General features: G+C 34.6%; 1 protein-coding gene across 1 annotated transcript in view; it reads left to right on the top strand.

The window, feature by feature from the left end:
* The window catches only part of LOC118735705 (tyrosine-protein phosphatase Lar), a gene marked incomplete at its 3' end in the record, with an annotated part of 988,245 nt that overhangs the window by 370,619 nt on the left and 592,142 nt on the right, over nucleotides 1-25,484 (top strand). The window contains 1 exon segment of the mRNA XM_036465626.1: nucleotides 11,213-12,667. Coding sequence (XP_036321519.1) covers nucleotides 12,403-12,667 — 265 coding nt within the window. The 5' untranslated portion in view covers nucleotides 11,213-12,402.

Raw genomic sequence — 25,484 nt, 5'->3', positions numbered from 1 at the left:
CGTAGATCACACTGCTTTCGTCACTGTGGGAGTCGTTAATCGCCCTTTCCTTAAGAACTCTAGCAAGCGACTTGCCCTCTTCTTCTTCATTTTTCTCTTCGTCCTTGTCTATATGTTTGTTGTTTTTTTATTCAATTCGGTCTTATGACCATGTACTTGACAAGGCGAGCCCTGTGGTTAACAAATATTGTGGTGAAGTATGTCGTCCATGGCCGTAGCGCACCGGTAAATTCCAATGTGAAAAAACTCCAACCACCCAGTAGCTTAATGGGCCTGTAAATTTTCTGTTCAGAGCACTAAACTGGCAGCTCCTACTCCTTCGGCCATTTCAGAACCGTTCGCCAACCATCAGCTTCGATGCATTCTAGTTCCGAGATACCTTTTAAAACTCAATTGCGGGATCCGTAGCTTATTTGGTCTGTCATGACCAGACGTCCCGAGGTAAACAAAACCCGAGGCAGTTGTAAACTATTTCTCCTTAGCTACTTCCGCCGGTTGGATATACATGTGTATAATAGGGTGGTTCAAATTTCCCTCTTCTCTTTAACATATTTTAAGTGGATGATCTAGAGTTCAACACAGCCTTGAATTAACTTTAACAAAATTCTCATTTTGAAAAAAAAAATACTTTTATGAACAACTTTATCTCTCACCCTTTTTATTAAACTCGCTTCCATTACAACAATATCTTCAATTTTGATAACCAAATGACAATTTCAAATTCACGGATTATCGGCATTAAAGCAAAGCATGCTTAAGACCCAAATTCGGTGCAATATTAAACGAGCTGTACAAGGCCCCATTACATTGCTGCTTGTTGTCATCGACTAACTAAATGACACGACGGAATAGCAAATTTGTTTTGGCAGCGCGGCGCAAATGTGGTGAATGTGCCAATAGAAGAAATAGAAATAAGAAGCGATAATAGCTGAAATACAATGCCGGCGAACGGCGAACTCACCACAGCGAAATTCGCGCTGTCAAAATTAGAACACCCGCAAGCATATGAAATTGAACACAGCCAAAGCGAAATGCGAAGTTCGCTTGGCGGCGTTTCATGGCGATAGATTTATTTCTATCGCTCTGCTGGGCGATGACAGCTGTGCGTGCCAAAGGTGGCCGTATTTGTTTTGTGCTTTCAAAGTTTAAAAAGAAAACAACCTAAACACGATTTTTTTTTTGTTGTTTGAAAAATATAGTTGTGGATTCGTTAAATCTGGCTTGAAACAAATTATTTATAATAATCTTTCTTTGTTTTACATTTATATTTGTTATCATTTCCTCATTTCTAAATATGGTTTAGTTTTTTCTAAATATGGTCACCCAAATTATAAAGGCGACCAAATGGGATCAGCTGTTTTCGCTACCGCTCTAATTCTGTTTAAGTAGGCGAAATAGTTGGGCGAACGGTGAACGACAGCATCGCCCAATTCAGCGAAGTTTGCCGTTCGCCGGTATTGTATTTCAAGCATAAGGAAAAATACTTAAACTGGGCGGATATGTACGAGTATGTGTGCAATAGAAAACGTATGAAAGCACAAGAAAAGGAAACATACACAAACAAATAGTGGCGGGCGCGATGTCGCAAATATCAATTGCAATTAAATTGATTGCACGTTACAATGACATTGTCGAGACGAGAAAGCAGCAACAAAAATACGAAAAGAAAACATTTTTTAAGTACTACAAGAAAAATTATAGAGAATACAAAAGCGCGAATAGAACGAAGACGAAGAACAAGCAGGAAGAAGCCAAAAGCAAGCAGATACAAATTTTGTTGTAGGATTGATAAGAACGAAGTTTTGGAAAGTCGTAGGAAAAGTCGCTGATATTTTTAGATGTACTATAGCGATGTATGCTCTCAACCAAACTCTTGTTGCATTAGCAGTGACATTTGAAGCTAGCAGCAGGAAAAGTATATGATAAATGCCCATAAGATATGGAAATAGCAAATAGCTTGGCGCCACAACACTGTATATGGGGCGTTCCATACCAAAACGGACGGGGTTCGCTCGCACTTCATGTGTTTGATATGTTTCAAATTTTTAGTGTTGATGCACAAACATAAATAATAAATAAATGTTATATTTGAGCTTAATAAATACATTTTTAAAAACTTTACAGCACAAAAACAAAAACAAATCGATTTAATAGTTTTCCAAATATCTCGAGAACGGGGCGAGGAAAAAATTTGAAGAAAATCACACATACACACAACAAAATTCTCTATGAAAATAAATATTAAAAAAATTTTTTTTTCTTGAAAAATTTTTCACATATAAATTTTTTGAAATAAAATTAGTTTTCCAAAATATATCATCTCAAAAAAAAAAATTAAAAAAATCACAATTGTAGCTCTGAGTATTGCGCAATATTATGAAGTTATGAATTTTTTTACACCGAAGTTGAAATTTACAAATTTTTAATTTTTTTTTTAGAATTTTTTGAGTATGGAGGTAACAACTAGCCAAATAAGTACATATATACGGGGCGTTCCACGTCAATCGCCACAGGGCTCTGCCTAAAATTTACGTAAAATATTTGGTATTGATCGCGCCCTTTATATGCCAATGTGAGCTCTTGGAAATTTCCAAAATGGCAGCTCAATATGGCGACTGGAAACCTAAGAAAAAAAATTTGGGTCGCTGATTACGAAACTGTAATCAATTTTATTTTTTTTAATTTAAAATGGCGGTTCCATTAGGGCGGACCTATTTTTTTAAACATCTTTTGGTTTTCGTAACATTGCATCTTGGGCTTTTTGGAGTCGCTGATTACGTCTCTGTGATCATTTATTAAATATCCAAAATGGCGGACACATATATTATTTTTTTCTAATTGTTTGATTTTCGAGAAATTTTACATCTAAAAATTGTTTTGCTTTCGTTACATTTTGCATATATGGTTTTTGAGGGTGCTGATTACGAATATATAATCAGTTTTTAAAAATTCAAAATGGCGGGCTTTTTTTTTATTTTTTGGTTTTTGTGACATTTTGCATCCAGGGTTTTTGGGGTAGCTGATTACTTAATTCGAGATTTCGATTTTTCTCCGGTTTTCGGCCGCCATTTTGAAAATTTCCAAAAGCTCACACTGGCCCATAATGAGCGAACAGTAGCAAACATTTTAAGTCCACGAACACTAAGATCCATCAACGTTAGTTTTGGGTAGAGTCCTGTGCCGGTTAACGTGGAATGTGCCATATACATATTTAAGTATGTATATATAATGTACTCCGTGTTCACATCACTATCGAAAAAATCGCATTTAGTATGTACATCCAAGCAAAGCCAGCGAACAAAAAATAAATAAAAAATCGAACTTCATAGCATACATTTGGGCGTTCAATTTGTAATTTACTATGGCGCAAATTTCATTTCGTTAATCGAATCGATTCTGTCGCCAAACACGCCAGCGCGCGCTCACTACGCCGCACCACAGCCCCACCTCACTCGCCCGCTCTCTATCAAGCAATTGTTGCCACCAAATGAGTTGCCATTGCGGATGATTGCGCCCGGCTGTGTTGCGACTGGTTGGCTGGCTGTCGCTGATTTCACATCCTTTATCGCTGAATGGCTGGTGCAGGCGTGGGCGAGGTGTTCAAAAAAAAAATTGTCAACAAAAAAAAATGTTGCAGGTTGCATTAACTATACGCTGATGGTGTTTGTATAGAAATACACACAATCATTTATTCGTACATACATACATTCCTAGTACATATGTTTATGTGTTACATGTGCGCTTCTCTCTCTCTCTCTCTCTCTCTGTTTATCGGCATGGCATGGCATTAGTAAGGTATTTGTTTTGTCACGCTTGACTTTTGGCTAAAACGATTTGCCTGTCCTTTGGCCTTCAGCTTAAGCCAAAAGCGATTTGCTGCGCTCGATATGCTTCTTCTATTAACTAATTTTCTTAAGTTTTGTTTTTCTTTGCTTTCGGTTCTTTTGGATTTTTACACCATCACTTTTAGTACTTTTCCCGTTTTGTTTTTTTTTTTTCTTTAGTTTTTCTCAATTACTTTTTTATTTCCAAATTTGGCATTTGGCCATTTAATTGCTGCTTGTTGAGTTTATTTGTTGCTTGACTGCCTTCTGTCGGAGCGGTAAGAGCGAAATTTCAATGAGTGTGGTGATCAGCACAATAAAAAGTAGAGGACAATTTTTGGTGCTTTCGCTCGCTATTTGATACAAAAACACTTTTATTGCATGAAAACTCTACCTTCAACCAATCTTAGTTGTCCTTGCATTTGCTGTGCCAATTTCGTCGGGCTTGTTACCCTCTTTACCCTTATCTCTATTTATTGTCGTCAACATTTCCGGTTTGGTCTGCAATTTCAACGATTTGTTCAATTTTTTTTTATCCTTTTTTGGTACTTCAGTCTCGTTGCTCTCATTCAACTTTGATAATTTTCGGCGCTTTTGCTTTGAGCTGCTTCTATGTGAATAAAAGTGGAGTAAAATTACATCCTTAAGAAATAAATAGAATACAATAAATAAAATTTAAATAGCAAAATAAAATAAAATACAATAAAATTTATGTAAGGAAACAAAAAAAAAATGTTTACAAATTTAAAATTTAAGGCCGAATAGCATATGTTACACAAAATAAAGTTACATAACATAGCACCATAACATAATTTAAAAAACTTAAGTAGAGTAACATAACATATCATGACATGAGAAAACTTAACATAAAGTTGCATAACATAAGATGACATAAAAAATAAAGCATAATATGCCGTGGTATACGACAACACGGCATAACATATTTTAACATAACATAACCTAGCATAAAGTAAACTAACATAACATAGCATAGAATACCAAGACATTATATGGTATGGTTTAATAAATTATAACACATCATAATGTAATAAAACACAACACTTGTCATCATAACATAACTTAACATCATATAACATAGACAATATTACATAATATGACTTAACATAACTGAACATATTAACTCATAACATAAAACAAAATAACATAAAAAAGAATACATCTTTCACATCATAACATAACATAGCATAACATAACATAACTTAACATGACATGCCATAGTATACAAAACAACACGAACAACAAGAACCCTAATGTACTTTCTTATACGTTAATCACATAATTTATGCTTGACTGCTCATTTCATGCTTTCCCTGTCATTTCCTCAGTACAAACAATTCATTGGCTTCCGCTCACTTTTAACTCCGTCCTCTGTTACGTTTAATATTTGCCGTTTGGCCCGCCAATAAGAAGAACAACGACAAGTAAGACGACGGGTCGATTAAATGTTTGTGATAAAATTTAATTGGCATTTGCTTGCAACATTCATTTCCTACATTCAGCCACTCAAACGGCATTTGCGCCTAAAACTATGCAGTTGCTTTTTAGTACTTTTTTTTATATTGCACTCATAACAACTGACACTTCAAGCTTTTAGGTGTTTTTTTTTGTTATTACTGTTATTAGTGTTTGCTCCAATAAATTTGATTTTTTTTTTGCAGTCAACTAAGCGCAACGTAATTATACGAATCTAATTGTTTTGTGATTCAATCGATAGCGTTGTTAGGATTTAATGGCCGATACGGGCATGAATTGGTAGGTAGACCTTTCGTTGAATATATGTGTGTTGGTGTATTGGTTGCTAGACCTTTCGAAAAAGTTGTTTGTGTATGTAGTATTGTAGTCTGAATCGATTAGGAGTAAAAAGCTATTAAATTTGAAAAATCAATTATTGTAACTACCTGTAAGTAGCTTGTGTGTGTTTTTTTTTGCTGTTTTTCTGATTATTGACATGCTATCAAAAAGCACAATTTGCTGACAGAAATGATGGCTATGATGTAGATGTGACTTAGGGCCGGTTTTTGAATTGTCAGCTAAAATCTCAGATACTTAAATATCGAATGAATAACATTATTCGACTGTTTATTCTACTGAATAAAGGTTTCGAGGTTTTCAAACACCTTTTAACTGGCGAATAGCTATATATATAGTACATTTACTGAAAAGTGGCAACATGATTAGTTGTCAAAAAATTAGAGCGAAAGCAAGTTAGCGACAATACCTTATGATAGAAAAGCACAACTAAGTAGTACGTTGCTCAATTGATTGATTGTCATAAAATATAAGCTCTGTATGTTTACGTACTAGTAGTTTAAAATAGTTCGTAACAATTGTTACAAATTATCATCTTTTGGCGTTTTTGTACGGAAAAACTTGCATGAAATTTACAAAGTAGGAGAAGTTGAGAGAGGAAAAACTTAAGAGGAAGTTGCAAGATTTTACTGGATAAATTCTTATTTGTTTCAATTTGCCATTGAGAAAAACGGCTCTTTCTGCTTCTTGCATTTTACAAAAGCAAAGGAATTATCTTTTGGAATTGTAAAGTTCAAATTGCCAAAGTAAAAATTTTAATTAAAATTTCATAAAACGATTATGAACTCCCTCCTCGTCACGGAGCGTCGAATGGGGGTTGGAGCACGAGCTTACGTTCATAACAATTGCGATCGTTTGTCGGCCTTAAAAACTTTCTTGAAACCATCCTCTATTGTACGTTTTAAGAGTCTTATTTTATTTGCACAGAAATGATGTTGCCCATATAGACTCCTCTGTTGGAGTGAGTCAGCATCTTGCGAGCAAATCAATTATCAAATTCCTCTTGGGCTAGAACCCAACTCAAGGTAAACCTATTACGCGTTCCTAGCAAGCTTTGTAACTGGCCTTAAGCGTTAATGCCATTGTATGTATATGAGTCTGTGGCTCTTCCTGCTGTCAGACTAGCCAACATTGATTTTTAAAAGACTTCCAAAAACGGAGGAGGTTATCAGTTCGTCGGAATATTTTTAATTTTTTTTTATGTATGTTACCGCATAACTTTTGACCACGTCAACCGATTTCGATAATTCTTTTTGTATCGGAAAGGTAGTGTCTCAGAGGTGGTCCCATACTAATCTAGTTAGTTCTTATTGTGGTGAAATTTTGAGGAAAGAATTTTTGTCAAAAAATAAATAAAATTACAAGTAATTTTTAGCAAAAAAAAACAGACTTCAATTCTCATATAAAAAATATATATATATAAATATATATATCTCATGATCCACCGATCGGATCCCAACCAGATTAGTATGGGACCACCTCTGAGACACTACCTTTCCGATGCAAAAAGAATTATCGGTTGACGTGGTCCAAAGTTATGCGGTAATATACATAAAAAAAAATAAAAATATTCCGAACGAACTGATAACCACCTCCTTTTTGGGAAGTCGGTTAATAAAATCAAAAATAAAATGTATTTCCAACAAATTGTATGCAATTTCCACACAAAAATTTACGTTTTTGGCCGTTTTTGGTAATTTTTCGATGTCTTTGGTACGAAAGGTGTATTAAATATTTGTCGGATCGCAAAAGCAATGTCAAATTCGTATTCCTCGTACTGCTTTCCAGTACGAATTTTCAGAGCAATCGGGAATTTCGCTAAATTCGGGTCCCGCCTAAAAACATGAATTTCATATTAACCGATTGAATGACCTAGGCTAGAAAAAAGGATAATCAACACTAAATTCAGCGTACCCGAATTGACTTCGTCGGCTTGCTCAAACATAAAAAGTTTAATTTTCGTGCACACTGTTAGCACTGTAAAACAGTTCCTTGGAGGAATTATTTACAACCATGTTGGGCCTAACTGACCTTAACCTTGATAGATTGTATGAATTTAAATCTGACATACGGATCACTAGGTAATAGTTTTAAGGCTAAAAAATGATAATTAAAGTCTCCTCTAAAAGTTTTTGTAGACATTTTTCAAATCCTTCTATTGGAGAAGCCAATATGACAGCTACTAGGCCACTGCCGCGTATGTCATATTTGTGTTCACCTAGTTAGAAAGTAATTTTGTGTCCTTCTTAGGGATGTGCACGCAATATCAATTGGTACTAAAAATATAAAAATAAATATATTTCTTATTTGCTAGTAAAAATTTAGTGCAAAACTTCTACTAGATATAGCAGTGCATCCATAAACATGTATGCGGCTGTAAGATTACTAAATAGTTATTTACTTATGCTTAATATGGTACTAAACTCAATTTAAGTAAAAAAGTGCATACGAAAACTGTTGCCGCTAAATAAAATTCGACAGTTTTTGCGTTGAGTTTTAAATTCGACTTCTTTTAGTACTAAACCAGCAGTTTCGAAAGCTGTAGGTACTAAAAATGGTAGCAAAATGGTATTTAAATCATTGATTACTGGGGCTGGGAATTTCATCCGGATTTTTCAACTATCCGAATAAACCGAATGTTCAGAAGCTAAGATAATATTCGGATATCCGAATATCTGAATTTTCGTTACTCCATATGTATGACGGCCTGGTATTGGGAAATGAAAATATTGTTTCGTAAAAATTCAAAAAATATATAAAAATGACCACGAGTTTTCTTCATGGCTTTAAAATATATGTACTGAATAATTAAAGCTGCTCCGATACTTTTGTTCGCGGTGAATGCTGTACTAAATTGTAGCATTTTCAAAAAAGTTATGACAACAATAATAGTGCCATTTGTTTATATTGTGATAAAATATTACAAAACGTAGGGTCAAGTTTAAGTCCGTCAAGAGCTCATTCACTATATAGTGCGCATAATTGAATAAACGAATATTTTTCATAAATTTGTTGATTTTTTTATTTTTTTTTTTTATATTCGAAAATATGAATAACGGAATATTCGTAAATCCGGATATCCGGATAATTTCACATACGAATATTAACCGGATATCCATACTATCCGCATTTTATCCGTGTCAATGGATAATTTAAAATCTTAGCGGAATTTTCGGTACCTACAGTACAGAGTGCAGTTCTAAAATATTTTCTTGCTGATACTGGAAATAATAAAAAATTTGTACTTGTGAAGTACTAAATTATATATATCAAGCTTAAAATTCTACTAAACTCAAGTTTAATTTACAAAAATAGTACTAAAACTACTGCACATAAATAAAAATCCGCTCTGTTTGCTTTGAGTTTGAAATTCGGCGGCAAATTCAAACTCATTTAGTACTAAACTTTTGGCACCCAACGCTAAAGGGTTTCCAAAACTGGTGCCTAAAGAGGTGCTAGAGGGTAGTAAAAGCGGTATTTAAACCAGTAAAAAATACACGTTTGTGATTATTTAGTCAGTAGTAATTTTAGTACAAATTTTTTAATCTAAATGCAAGCTTAAAATTTGATACTGAGCAATTAGTATCAAGGGCTGTAGATATTAAAAATGAGACTAATGGTAAATGTAAACAGTAAAATAATAAAAAATTGTACTAAAAATAGTACTAAGAAACTGATTATACATGCTAACAATTTCTAAGTTAGTACTAATTTTAACAGTCTTGTTATTTTTGAGGACACATTTTTTTTTTTAAGTTTTAAGCGCAATTTTCGATACGTACTGCGCAGTACTAAAAAAACTTCGCAAGTATTGTTCTAAAATTATTTCAAGATTTGAAATGTTACTAAAACTGCTGGTGCTTTGTAAAAATTGTCAATATTTAACGTCTGCAGTTTATCTGTGTACGTTTTCACCCCCAAAAAATTCAACATTTTTCCAGGCGAGGCCATTTATGAGTGTCATATAAATCGTCTAACTGAAATTTAATTTTCTCTCATTTCAGCAAAAAAAAAAATCAATTTTAAAATAAACAAATAATAGAAGAATTCACTAAACGTAAAACGCCGACAAATACATTAAAATTTTAAAATAAATAATATTAAAAAAAAAAATAATAATAATATTTTAAATTAAATTTCACTTCTAAAAAAAAGCAATCACTTGGTTAAACTGCGTTTGCGGTCTACAATTAGGGAATCACTGAGCAAACAATTTGTTGTTAAACAAAATTTTTTTGCATTACAATCACAAAATCAATTATTCAAAGCAGGTAAAGGTATCCTTAGCTAATAACAAATTCCCCTCCAACTTTTTTCGTTGACGTTCTCATCAACGGCACTGACTACCTGCTACGTTACATTTTTACAACTGTATGCGTGTGCGTGTGCGCCTGGCTACGTGTGGCAACGGCTCCAAATTCTACAACAAATATTTTTATCTATTTTATTTATTCACGACCCACAACAATGTGAAATTATGCCATGAAAACGTGAATGCATTTGTTTGCGACCAATAATTAAAATGTCAACTCGCACAACAACTGTCTGCTGCTGTCGGCATCACAACATCCTCCCATCCAACGATGACGTCCTCCTACAACGGTCCAATGCCAATGTTGTTGCTGCTAATTTGTACGCTACGACGCATGTATGCGCGTGACCGCACCACCAAAAATTGATGAACAACTTTTGCACGCTCGCTGCGTGATTGCTTGAATGAATTTGACAACCAACTGCGAAACGGTGACGGCGTTCATTGCTGACGCTTTTAATATCATTGCGGCGGTGGCGGCTACTGCTCCAACGACTATTCCTACTACTACCAATTTTGACATATCGTTCAATGCACTGCATGCCAATAATGATGATGATGACATCGCATCTACTGACACATCTCGTTATAACCGATGATTTTCGGCTCGCGCGACATGTCATGTCGTCCACGAATGACTGAAATGCAACAAAAATGCGAAATAACGAAATATGCGTTGGCATAAAATGATAATAAATAAAATGGAATATAAATTAAACTAATGGCCCTGATGAAAAAATGCATTTAAAATTTTAAATCGATTCAATAAAAAAAAAAAAAATATTTTAAAAATAAAAAAATGCAACGAATTGAACTGTCAAACGCATGAATCGAACATAAAAAAAAATTTCCAAAAAAAAAAAATACTTTTATTCAACTTCCAATGTCACAAAATCGATATTGAAAAACAACAAAAATTCATCTACCAACTTGGCATTTGCTACTCTGACTACCATTTTTTTTGCTTCCCTTTTGTGCCGGAAATGTCATTGCACTTGTCTTATGTCTGTCTGTCTGTCTGTCTGTCTGCACTTCAACTCTCATTTATTATTACGAATTTTGCCCTTTGTTGGCTTGTATGCTGGCGTCACCGCTGCCACTCAACTTGCAAAACAACAATGTTGCTCGTTAACTGCTGCTGCTGCTGCTGCTAATGCTGATGCTAACGATGGTAAATTGTAACGGTAAATACAACTGTCAAATACTGGCAAATGTCAACTGTCAAATTATTGATGTGTCATTGTAGCCCGCATTCTAGTAGCTACTTGACATATGAAACGAGCGTAAGGCAGAAGAGAAGAAAAGGAGCGTAAGAGAATAGTATTCCCGGAAGTGAACGAAGATAGATTAAAAAATGACAAGTTAAATAGAAGAGTTGAAACTTGGTTATATAACAAAGACAAGCGAAATTGACAAGTGCAGCTGAAGATAAGCGTGAACAGCGAGACGCTGAGTAAGCAGACGAAGCAATTAAGTGGAAAATTTTAGTATGTAAAATTATAAAAAGAAACCTGAATTAAATATGAACAAGGAAGCACTGAGCAGAAGCAGTTGAAAAAAGCTTTGGCTGAACAAAAGAAAGCTCAGCAAGAACTGAACGACAGCAAGTCAATTTATAAGTGCGCTAGAAAGCAGTATTGAGCGAATTTAGTTCTTTAGATGCGAACAGCGCATAAGTAGCGCTACACAGGCGAAGTACGAATTTGATGGTTAAAACAAATTTTAAGCGACTTTCTTAAGATTTAAGAAAAAAGCAGAAATTGCGTGAGATTCAAGAATAACGTTCGCCAAAAAAGCTAATTGCAAAGAAAACACAAATTGAACCAAAGACAACGCGCTCGAAAGCTCTAAGCTTTTTCGCGCAAAGCAAACAGAGAACACACAAAATCATGAAATTGTCAGTTAAAAATTTTGAACGCGTTGAGAAAAGTACAAAAAAGCTCTAAAGCTACACAAATCTGCAGAGCGGCAATTAAGATAAGCACACGATCAATGCAGGCAACTGAGAATTGACAACAAAGAAAAGCTCAAACAAAGCGCTGGTAGTGTTCACTCCAAGCTTTTGCAACGAACACAAGAAACGCCAGCAAGGCTTAATAGAAAGCACATTTGAAACGCAATATCAATGCCGCCTGAAAGCAGACTATCCAGCGTGTAAGTCAAGTTGGCTGGCGGTAGCTTAAAAGCTTTAAAAAGTTCAAACAACAAAAGTAGCGCTAATAAGTTTTGCGCTTCGCAAACGATCGAAAAAAGTATAACAAAAAAAAAAAGCCAAAAGGAAATTTCAAACGAACAACACCTGCTTGCCTACCTGCCTGTCCATATACAGCTTCCAATTGCCATATTATTGTTGTTATTTAATTTTGTTGTTGTTGTTGTTGTTATCGCTGCTGTTATCGCCTCCCACACATCAGCTTAACTTAAAAATCCAATAATATGGGGCTGCAAATAGCAGCAGCATTGCCAGCAGCCAACAATCTTGTTGCAATCACGCCCCCCACACATACAGCCACCACCAGCACACTTCTAGCCACAGCTACAGCTACAGTTACAGTCAGTGCCACAGCCACAGCCACAGCCACAATAGCCAATACCGTGAGAAAGCTTACCAGCGCCATTGCTACATCCAGCATAGCCACATCATTGTTGCTGTTGGTATTGCTGACCTGGAATCCAGCAACAATTGGTGTTGATGCAGTCCGTGAGTACAATTACAATTTGACTTTTTCGTATTAATTATTTGTATGCACATATGTACGTACATGCATATATATCTTATTTATTTATGTGTACATATATGTAGGTAAAGCGTATATATATACATATATATATATATATATATATATGTAAATTCATATAGTACTTTTTGTAATCTTTTCACAAGGTACTTACTTAATTGCATTATTATTTGCATGAACAAGTGATTTTAATTGAATTTCGTAAGGTTATTGTAGGGTAGAAAAATAAGTAAGTAAGTATTGCTGACAAAGGCTTACGTTTGTAGGTATGTGCATATGTTGTATGTAGCCTATAAGCCATTTTTATGCAGAAATATGTAATGGTATTTTTAAAAAATTGCGAGGTATGCTGTTAAATCATGTATTATAGAATATAATTTTTGCAATAAATTCAGGATTTTCACCAAGACGTTAAGCCAAAGAGTAGCAGAGTTTTTGAGATTTTACATAAACCATGCAATGTTTTTATTATTATTATTTTTACTTAACAAACTTTCTCTTTGCTATATGTGTGTTCATATATGAGTGGAGTCTACCGAGCAAACGCCAATTATTCGATGTGTAAATTTGCTTGATCTGTTGGCTGCAGTTAATACTAAAAACTGCATAAACAACACGGTGGTTTAGAAATACATAAAACATCAACTATTTTTAATTTTCCTGCTGCCACCCCGCAGAGTTATAAAAAATTAAAATAAACTCTTTTTTTTTTAGCCGGTTGGTTGCTCCGCACAATAGGCCATGAACGAAGAAAATTATATTTGGTTTAGTACAGCAAAGCTTTAAAAAGGTGCGTCAGTTATTAAGGCCCACGGTGTATATTTGTGATGATCAGATCGACTGGTTATCTATACTTAATATTTATACTAAACACTTTAAGTGGTTCAGTTTCACAAATAAAAGTTCAGCAAATAAAATTTCTGATCTGAAAACTAAGCATTTAAAGCCACGGGTCTGAACACTTATAACGGGTGATTTTTTAAGAGCTTGATAACTTTTTTTTTAAAAAAAACGCATAAAATTTGCAAAATCTCATCGGTTCTTTATTTGAAACGTTAGATTGGTCCATGACATTTACTTTTTGAAGATAATTTCATTTAAATGTTGACCGCGGCTGCGTCTTAGGTGGTCCATTCGGAAAGTCCAATTTTGGGCAACTTTTTCGAGCATTTCGGCCGGAATAGCCCGAATTTCTTCGGAAATGTTGTCTTCCAAAGCTGGAATAGTTGCTGGCTTATTTCTGTAGACTTTAGACTTGACGTAGCCCCACAAAAAATAGTCTAAAGGCGTCAAATCGCATGATCTTGGTGGCCAACTTACCGGTCCATTTCTTGAGATGAATTGTTCTCCGAAGTTTTCCCTCAAAATGGCCATAGAATCGCGAGCTGTGTGGCATGTAGCGCCATCTTGTTGAAACCACATGTCAACCAAGTTCAGTTCTTCCATTTTTGGCAACAAAAAGTTTGTTAGCATCGAACGATAGCGATCGCCATTCACCGTAACGTTGCGTCCAACAGCATCTTTGAAAAAAATACGGTCCAATGATTCCACCAGCGTACAAACCACACCAAACAGTGCATTTTTCGGGATGCATGGGCAGTTCTTGAACGGCTTCTGGTTGCTCTTCACTCCAAATGCGGCAATTTTGCTTATTTACGAAGCCATTCAACCAGAAATGAGCCTCATCGCTGAACAAAATTTGTCGATAAAAAAGCGGATTTTCTGCCAACTTTTCTAGGGCCCATTCACTGAAAATTCGACGTTGTGGCAGATCGTTCGGCTTCAGTTCTTGCACGAGCTGTATTTTATACGGTTTTACACCAAGATCTTTGCGTAAAATCTTCCATGTGGTCGAATAACACAAACCCAATTGCTGCGAACGGCGACGAATCGACATTTCACGGTCTTCAGCAACACTCTCAGAAACAGACGCAATATTCTCTTCTGTACGCACTGTACGCATTCGTGTGGTTGGTTCAATGTCCAATAAAGTAAACTGAGTGCGAAACTTGGTCACAATCGCATTAATTGTTTGCTCACTTGGTCGATTATGTAGACCATAAATCGGACGTAAAGCGCGAAACACATTTCGAACCGAACACTGATTTTGGTAATAAAATTCAATGATTTGCAAGCGTTGCTCGTTAGTAAGTCTATTCATGATGAAATGTCAAAGCATACTGAGCATCTTTCTCTTTGACACCATGTCTGAAATCCCACGTGATCTGTCAAATACTAATGCATGAAAATCCTAACCTCAAAAAAATCACCCGTTACATTCGACTGTATCATCAAAAAAAAAAAATAAATAAAGTTGCGGTTTTCCCCCGATTCCGATTTTACAAAATTTATTATATTTGAAGAAGTCCACCAAAATATTTTGGAAAATATTAAGATTTAGTTGAGCTGGACCGATTTGAAAATAAATAGCTCCAAAAATGAAAAAAATCCCTCAGATGACAAAACAGTTAAAGCTTGAAAAATCTGCATAAAAATATCTATTGAAAAAAATTGTCAATTTTTTAATTTTTTCCTTTTCACCAAAAACTTGTAAAACTTGTATATAAGGGGATGGCGATGTCAGATTTTTTAAATTCAAAATGTGGGTGCAATGCGGGGTTGTCGGATTCGGAGCAAACAAATTTAAGTTCAAAATAGTACACCACATTTTTGCTATTTTCAAATAAAAAACTGTTTCCTTTGGATATAAATATCACGATAAGTAGTTTAAAAATGAAATTGCGGGCACAGGGCAGCATTTAAAGTAAATCCGGCCCTGGATCTTTGTTGCACTAATTATTCCTATACTAATTAGGATTAATTTCTAATCTATTCCAGCTGAAATTATCTGCAAACTTCTTGTAAATACTCATTTTATCAATGAGCCTAAAGAGCGATTTTAAAGTTTTTTCGAGGTTAGGTTTGTATGGCAGGTATGCTTCAAAATGGACCGATTATGCCAATATTCTGGGTGTTGCTTATAATATTATTTCAAAGATAGGGTCGAAATTTTGAGATCAGATATTCATTGGTGTGCGTTTTATGGCATTTTTAAGGCGTTTTTGAGGTTAGGTTTGTATGAGAGGTATGCGTTAAAATAAACCGATTATGCCAATATTTTGGGTGTTCCCTTATAATTTTATTAGAACAAGTAATTTTTAAGCAAGAAACAAAACCAGAGTACTGTTAATTTCTTAAAGATCCAATGATCGGATCTGAACCAAATTAGAATGGGACCACCTCTGAGGTAGAAATCGGTTGGCGTAGTCCAAAGTTATGCGGTAGCATACATAAAAAAAAAGATTAAAAATATTCCTTCTCCTTTTTTTTAGAAGTCGGTTAAAAATATGGAAAAACAAGTGGAAGTCAAATATGCATTGGGGCGTTTTTAATGGTGCTTTTCAGGTTAGGCTTGTCGCATCCAGCTTTCATTTTTTTCTTGCTCACCCTTTTCGAACGCACCGTCAGGGAGACAAGCGCCCTGATGGCTGCTTGACTGTCAGAATAAATATGGTAAATATTAACAGATGTTACAGTAGAGAGCAACCAACCCGAAGCTTCTTTTATTGCGGCCACCACAGCCTGGTAAATACTGCAGTGATCCGGTAACCTAAATTTCAGGTTAATGGAGAGTTCTTCGCAGAAGACACCTCCACCCACCTTCCCATTCAGCTTCGATCCATCTGTAAATAATTTTACAGGTCCTCGATTCCAGATATTGCACCCTTCTCAGTCTGCCCACGCTGGAAGGGGGTGGTAAAAGATCCATTCGGACCCAGAAACCGGCGTGCTGTGGTCTGTCCGAGTCGGTAGGAACCCGAAGCCTTTTAGAGACCTGATAACCCAAGATAATTTTTAAGTTATTAAAGAGTCTTACTCTACTCCTAGCTTCGTGCCAGGGGGCCGTGAGAAAACAGTAATTTTCAAGGTATAGTCCAACCTTTCACAATATCCGCCCAAAGGCTTTATTATACGTATTCTGAAACGCACTAATCACTTAAAAAAAAATGTTAAGTTTTGAGTTTTACTGTCATGCAGGGTCCTTTAAATTTGTCAGGGATATCCTAGGTGTTTAATAAAGAAAGTGATCTCAGCAATTTTTATTTTTTTTTTAATTTACTTTACAACTTTGCATTCATATTCACGCTTGCACGCGTCGTCTACTTTTTACTACTAATTAGCGTGAAGGTTACTTTTGATGATTACCATTTACCTTACGTCAGCTAAAACGATTTCAAGTCTTTCTTTGATAAATAAATGCCTTTTAAAATCGTCTAGCAACCCTTTTTTCGTTTAAATAAAATTAAAAAAAATAAAATTAAAATAAAAAAATGGGCTTTTATTAACTCTATAGTAGCTATACACATTTCAAACCAAGGTCAATTAAAACGCCCAATTAGTTGCATTAAAAGCTCTTTCTCAACCAACAAAAATATCATCACACAAATGAAAAACTCGCAAATCAGGTTCACCAAGAAGCAAAAATCAGCGAAAATTTTGTTTTCAAACACACAAACGCCACTGTTTTTTTTTTTGCTTTGAAAAAACTTTCACCGCAAAAGAAATTGGTTAAATAAGAAGCAGCAGCCGCCAACAAATGCAAAAGTCAGCAAAATATGTGCAAACAAGTTGCCATGAAAAAATTCCGTAACGCGAAACATATTTTCTGAACAAAAGTTCAAGTAAAGCTAACGCAAGACAACAACAACAAAAAAACGAAAATTTAAGCAAAACAAGAAAAAAATCCACTTTCGCAGTTACTTCGCAGTTTCACAGCTATTTAGCATACTTTTGGGCGCATTTGTTTTACCATTTGTGGGTTCAACCATTTCTGTTTTGTGTTTGTTTTTTTCGTTGCTTTGCCTGGCCTTAGCCATACACTCCACCACACACACGCCACTTTTTACACTTCATATTTGTCGACTTTTATTAAGCGGAAAACAAGAGCGCATAACCGCAGCAAACATTATAACAACAACAAAAATAAAAGTATATGAAAACAAAGTTTACTTATGCGAGCGATTTAGCCTAGAGTTATGCAACACTTTTGTTTATTTTTTTTTTTTTTTCGTCGACGCGCGCCTATTTTCTTTCAACGTTGCCCCAACTAAAATAAAGTCGGCGTAGACCGAATTTTTGTCGAGTAAACAAATTTTTTCTTGCACTCTGCTTGCGGTTTAACTGCCTAAAAGTATGCGATGGCGTAGCATTTTAGCACTTTATATTATGATGTTCCCTTGAGTGGCACACACACACGCGCACACACATCTAGCTGCTGCTGCACATAGGCAATAAAAGCAGGCGGCGAATGTAGAGCCACAAAAAAGGCTGGAATGCTTGATGAAGTAAGACATTGCACAAGGAGGCAATAAAAGCCATTCGCGCGCGCACACACACACACACACACACACACACATGAACATAAGCGCTCCAATAAAAACTATAACAATTATGTGGGAGTGTAAAATCCCAAGAAAATCGTTTCTTTGTTGTGTTGGGACCTTAAAGTTTTCTTCGCACAACTCGTCTGCCATCGTCACTTTCTTACTCTTACATACATATGTATGTATGTACGTGCCGGCTGCGAATTTATTCAAGCCATTTGGGGTATTGTCTTTGTTGTTGTTTCATTGTTGCCTAAAAATGAGATTTAATGGAAAATCTCGTAAAGCGTCAAACAAGCTGTGAGTGAAGAAAGTATGGAAAAGAGAATGACGAAGATGAAAGTCTGTTGCAGCCAATTCCCATGATAATTGTTTATATTTCACATATTTTTCAACACACTAACCAAAAAACAAGCAAAAGCGCCTATATGTATGCATACAATGGTGCACATGCATTCATGCATATACTGTGTGCGTGTGTTAATATGTATGAGCATATAAACAAAACGTCCCTAAGCGTATGCATAGAAAAATATATACATACATACATATGTATGTACGTAAGCACATATGCTTAAAGTTGTAAGGTGTCCGCTTAGCTCAGCTTAGTAAACTTGAAAACATGTGAAAATCGTTAGCAGTGAACGCTACTTAATGTTGCATAAACTTCAAGATCTGGGTTGGTGTAACAAAATTGTTTGTATGGCTGCTATGAACATATGTATTCATGCTAACAGCTTAGCTTGCTGCTACCTATGTACATACGTATGAGACTGGCTTGATGCAATCACTACATTGTTTGTACATAAAGTGATAGTAAGCACTTGCTTAGACAAGGCTTGAGCGACGACGATGTTTGATTTTAAGTAATTGCGATTTATTTGCGAGATTTACAAATTTCATATTTGTTGAAATTTATCACTGGTAAAGTTAACAGTCGGTGTGGCCGGTATACAAAAAATATACATAGTATATGTACACATATATTTTCCCATTGCGCAATCGTGTACCCAAATAAAAAGCATTCATTTATTATTTTTAACTTTAGTTTTTTTTTTAAGCAATTGAAATGTCGTTTTGCGAATTTTTCGCATGTTCCACAAATTCCATTTTGTTTCCTCAGTTTTGTGTAGTCACTATGCACTCGCCAAAAGCTTAATTTTAGACATTCTTAATGTGTTCCCCAAATTTCATTTCGTTCCTTGTATAAAAGTAATTAGTTCAGCGATACTGCCATGTTTTATAATCTGCACAGCTGTTTGGAAACATTTCAGTAATTCATACGTAACATTTTATGTATGCGTTTCGTCAATTTCATTTCTTTCCTCACGCAAAATTAATGTTATTCAATAAATTCAGCGATTTAGATTCAGGTATTTAGAATTGATTTAAACTTGCTGTTTTTCTACATACATATGTACATTTTAGAGAAAGCTTTCGCAAATTTTTAATTTAAACTAATTCAATGTTCCCACTTCAGCAACGCGGAGTTAATAACTACAAATAACCAGCTACATCTCTCACAAAGGTTCACTTATTTAAAAAGTAATATTTTTCTTTAACAATTATTTTGTAATATAAACAAAATTAAACAGGTTCCTGTCTATGAATTTTGCAGAACTGATATTAATTCGATTTTTTCCCGAAAATTAACCTCGCCTTCGCTGTTTCCTTTTTTTAAAAGTGTGTATTATTGGCTGTATATTTGCAGATATGACAACCAGTTCTACTCTTATCCCAGTAAATAGATCTTAAGGAATTTGTCTGGATAAAATATGCAAATCTTTTATTTTAATAGAAATTTATTAGACAACCTAAAGGAAATTACATATTTGTAAAAATGAAAAAATTTTCATTATTGCGTATTACGAATTCGTTATCTTGTTCGTTATCTGAGTTAAAAGGGTTTTCTTATTACCTACTTTCTACATTAGATCAGAAGTTTCTCGAAAATTCCATTGCGTTTCTTATGCCATTTTCAAACAAAAACGGTTTGCTACTTAATCTATTGTAACAAATTATTTAAGAAAAGTAATGTTCCAAAAATTCCATATCGTTCCAACACATGAGGGGCCTAAAACAGATTTATAAACAGTTCTAAGGCTGTATGAGGCATGAGAGAGGAAAAATTTAAAATGTTTCGAATATTCAATAATGTTCCATTGTTTTCTTTTTGTAAGAAAACGTTTAGATGCCAGTATAATACATATTTATAACTCGAAATAACGAAAATAAAATATACTTTTCATATTGATTCAGCGAAAAATATTAAAATTTTCAAAATATTTGAAACTGTCAAGGGCTTAATTAATGCTAAGAGGCATTCGTGCTCTTAATTAAGCCGCATAATTTTATAACGAAAAGTCAGCAGTAGCTGAGCTTACCCCACGTGCTTACCCACAGCGAGCGTCTTATTTATTTCATTTAATTAACTGATCAAAAGGGTATGCTGAATCAAACCGCAGGCTGGTCGATTTTTAGGCGCTTTCCACTTTTCTTCAAAATCACTACAGTTACAAACTTTACGCAATTTCTTACCAAATTTACGCTAATCAACTATAAAAAAACTCATTTCTAATTTTGCTTCCTACAGAAATTAAGCAAAGTAAGAATTCCCACTACCACACGAACACAGCATTTTATTAGCATTTGGCTTATCCAAAACAAATATGAGAAGAATCTTGTAATTAATTACTATCTACCGAGTTAATGCTTACTACGCTCATATACATACATACATACATTATTTTAGCCTCCAGTTGCTACGATATTTGGGCAAATTTAATTGCAAACAAACTTGTGTAAGACTATTAATAATATGAGTAAAACTATTCGTTGCCTAGAACTTCATAGGCGTTTTTCGCTTAATCTTCCCATGCACCTTTTCGATTATTAACCGAGGAACTTGCGAAAATTCTAATTTCGTGCGCAAAGTTTTCCTATACTCTACATAGACGAAAGCAAGCGTATGCGTACTTACTCATACTCTAATCCAAATTTATTCGCATAAAACACAAATTTTCCAAAGCCATAATTAACATATAGAAAAAGTTTTGTATAATGCCACCAACGCTATCTGCTGCAACGAGAACAACGCGCGCACAACTATAGCCATTGGTTTGGTGTGTAGGTACGTGAGCGCATACCACATGCATGCTACTTAAACAGTTTTAGTGGAGCTTATGACAGTAGTGCAGTGTGCAGGGGGTGCAGAAAGAGAACTCAAAAAATTTACAATTAAAGTAGTTGCAGTTTGCAGTTTTCCATTCACGTCGGTGTGCGTGGGCGTGTGCAATTTTTAGTGCCATTTTTATCTAACTGTAATATTGCGAGTTCAAGCATAGCGGCAGCTTAAATGAGCTTATGTAAACAAAAGTTAGTGAATGAGCTTTGTGCAGCACCTGATGGCAGGCAATGATTTTAAATTGAATTTGCAGTTAAGAGGAGGAAAGTAAGCTTGATGAAGCGAAATATGTTGGTTGGGTTTTAAGTGGAATTTGCTGGTTGTAAAATTATATTACATTTAGCAATAAATTCGCGAATCGAAAGTTCTGGAACGGTATATTAAAAATGGAAAGTTTTTTCGCTGATTACTGTCTGATTACTTATCAATGCTCTTTTTTTTTTGTTCGAGCATTATCGATAATGGCTAATGGCTAAGTGCAAAACAGAGCATTTTTGCGCATAAACTTTTAAAAATAAGTTGCCGACTTTTATGCGTGAGTTGTTTAAAAGATGTAATATTAGTCGCAATACGTATTTTGCAATACAATTAATGCGGAAAAAACCGAAATCTCTATTGGAACAAAATGGAATATTCGAAACGTTGCATATATTTAGCATTTTTAAGTGAAATTAAGCGTATTTATCGTCGTGCTAAATTTTTTATTCGAAGTCGGAACAAAATGGAATATTTGAAATGTGTTTTCTTATTCCACTTCTAGAATTTCAAGGTCTTATCAACCATTTTTGTAATTTATTTTTTTGTATATAAAATTACAAACAAATAGTGGTCGAAATGAATGGCATATGCGAAGCATTTAACTTTTTTTTCAGAACAAAATTTGTGTTTAAAGTGCAGATAAATTTTAAGATCTGCATGAGAAAGGGGTCCTAGGCCGCAAATAACACAAATTTTAATGACAAATTTAGGCATTAAAAAATACATTTGACATTACGTCAAGAAATTGTGTCATTAAGTTTGTTTGCGCATGGATTTTTTAAATGGCACAAATGGCCATATGTGGAAATGCGAAGTAGCTCCTCAAATCAAAAAAGAAATACCCATTGTGCTTAAAATTTACTCAAAATATGAGCACACATTAAAACAAATAGGTTTTGGAGCCGCATAATAAAAAATACCATCTTTGAACTCAGTTTACATGGACAGAAACGAAATGGAGTATAAGGAACGGAGAATAACTCTTGTTTGTGTTGCCTCACTGTATTTGTGTGTAGTATTGTAGCCGATGTTAATTTAGTGACTTGGGAATGATATGGAATTTTCGAAACACTAAATATTTGTTGCACTTTGGTACCGGAATGAACCTTCCTTGAACTTAATTTACATGGGCGGAAACCAAATAGAATATAAGGCGTAGATATTTTTTTTTTGTGTGTAGTATTGCAGCGGATGTTAATTTGGTGACATGGGGACGATATGGAATTTTCGAAACACTATATTTTTTAGCCATTTGGCTCCAAAATGTAACGATAAATAAAACTTGCTGACAACCAAACTTTAATTTTGTATCTTAATTCATATGATTTTATGCTCCCTGCATTTGCACTAATTTCTAATCCTTGTTTTTGCCATCATTATGCAACTAAGCTATGGGAATGTGTCAAATGATTTGTTTTCATTAATGACTACTCTTTCACCCCTATCATCATCTCGTCATCAAAAACTTACCCCATCTAGTAGTACTTGTAACACACGTACATATGTATGTATTTTTATTACAAATTCTCTCCGGAATCTTGGCACAATAAAGTTTATTGCTTTATCAGAAGCAAAGCGTATTACTAGCCTACACTAAGGCGTGTAAGCTGCGCTCATTCAGCGGCCATAACAAATGGTAATCTCAACTTGTGACTATTACCCAGCAGTTTGTGCTGTTTTTGTGTTTGTAGAAATATGCTTAAAACGAAATATGCTGATTTATTTTATCATATATTTCTGGTGCGCAAACATTAGTTATATACGCATGTAGTAGTTGGAGCGCCTGTAATAGTGGCAACATTAATAAAATACTACTTACATATGTAGGCGTTAGTAATTTTGGGCTAGAGAAAATCCCAACAAATGTCGAAAAGTCAAGTGGTGCGCAAAAAAACAACCCTAAAGTTTGAGTGCTAGAAATGCAAGGATTGCTCACATACATACATACATACATATATAATTGTTTATGTGTAGTGTGGTGTAAAAATTATCCACCCTTTTCCACAAATTTTCATTTTCGCCTGCTTTTAATCTTTCCGACTCCTCCTGCAGTTACGAGTATCTCTTTCACAGCTCCTTCTGAATTTAGGACTCTAGTGCAACTAAATGAAAAGTAATAAAATAAAATTAACACGAAATTCGCCAGCAGGCAGCAGCCCTGCTTTATGCAACAACAGTTATTTTTCGTTGAGGTCATTGTAAAAATTGTGTTATTGCTCCGAAAAGAAAATAAGAAAAATACGTTAGTTCTACACTTATTTATCGTTATTTCAGTGCTAGCAGTGCAGTAGCGCAGTAGTACTGGTTGTAAATATGTAGTAGAAGCAGTAGTAGAGTTTGTTATTTAAATTTATTGATGCTGCCACTTTGACCTTTAGTCGCTCAAGCATTCCATGTTCTTAAGCTTACAAGGAAGCTTTCATGCTTACATGCACACCACCAAAAAAAAACTTACTGTCTGTAAACATTTTCTTGTGTCTAACGCCTAAATATAGGCCAGCCATTTTCGGAAGTAGTACGGGAAAGGGGATTACTGTGTGCCATGAATAAAGTGAGATAAATTGTAGCACATTTATATGAGTAGTTTTGTGATGTATGAAGAAAAAGTAGCATATAGGCAAGTAGCAATTTCGATGACAATAAAATGGGGCTGCTAATGATAATGTCGTGGTTATACACTTTTTTTTGCAAAGCCTTGGTTGACATATTAGTAGCTTATACTATATATCCAGGGCAAAATATCAAATGAGTTGACAAATTACAGGTCATTTCATTTTTTTTTTAATATAAACTTGATACGAACTCAGTTTCTCTAGCTTGAAATAGTCTAAAATGGTACTAGATATTTTTGTGGGTTTTTGATTTTCATAACTTTTATTAACTAAGCTGAAGCTTAAGTTCGTAAAAGCAGAAACATCTTTATTATTGCGACTTTGAAATCGTTATCTTGTAAGAAAGTGTACTGTTTCGAAAATTCCGTTTCGTTTCAATAGCAAAGGAGCCCACGAGTAGGCTATGTGGTTAATTTCTGTACTTCATAAAACTTAATATAAAGAAATCAAAAGGTGTTTCGAAAATTCCATTGCGTTTTCATCAGTGTTTTCTCAACATAAAATGTTTATCCAGTTTTCTAGTTAATTTTTATGTTAGATTGACCTTAGTGTAAGGAAATCGGCAGGTGTTTCGAAAATTCCGTTGCGTTTCCATCACAATTTTTTTTTCAAACAAAAAATACTTATGTAGTGTTTTGGTTAACTTGTGTATTAAATAGACCTCAATTTAAATAAATCAAAAGGTATTTTGAAAATTCCATTGCGTTACCATTAGTTTTCTTCTCAACCCTAAAAATTTGTATAACCTAAATAGAAAAGTGTGTTGTTTCGAAAATTCCGTTTCACTGGAACAGTGAGAAGGCCAACGAAAAAGCGTTCTGGTTAATATCTGTACTAGATAGACCTCAATGTAAAGTAATCAAAAGGTGTTGCGAAAGTTCGATTGCGTTTCCATCAGTTTTTTCAAACATAAAGTATTTATAAATACACAAGTTCTTCTGGTTAGTTTCTTCATTATATAGACCTATGTATGCAAATGTTAGAAAATCAGAAGATGTTTCGAAAATGCCATTGTGTTTCATTCTATTTTTTTTAGTAATTCAAGTCAACGAATGCTCTTTCGAAATTTCCGTTTCATTTCCACAGTAAAAAACCCCACGAAAATGTTTTCCGGTTAATTTCTGCATTAGATAGATCTCGATGTAAAGAAATAGAAGGGTGTTTCGAAAATTCCGTTGCGTTTCCATAAACGTTTTTTTTAACATAAAATATCTATAAAGTTTTCTCGTTCATTTCTGTATGTAATATAAAGAGATGAAAAAGTGTTTCGAAAATTCCATTGTGTTTCGATCAGTTTTTTCAAACCTAAACTATTGATATAATTTTCTGGTTCATTTCTCTA

The sequence above is a fragment of the Rhagoletis pomonella genome, unplaced genomic scaffold, assembly GCF_013731165.1.
Source record: "Rhagoletis pomonella isolate Grant_MI unplaced genomic scaffold, Rhpom_1.0 Rhpom_scaffold_00003, whole genome shotgun sequence".
Lineage (NCBI taxonomy): Eukaryota > Metazoa > Arthropoda > Insecta > Diptera > Tephritidae > Rhagoletis > Rhagoletis pomonella.
The sequence above is the reverse complement of the archived record's forward strand: the minus strand, read 5'-3'. Positions and strand labels throughout refer to the sequence as shown.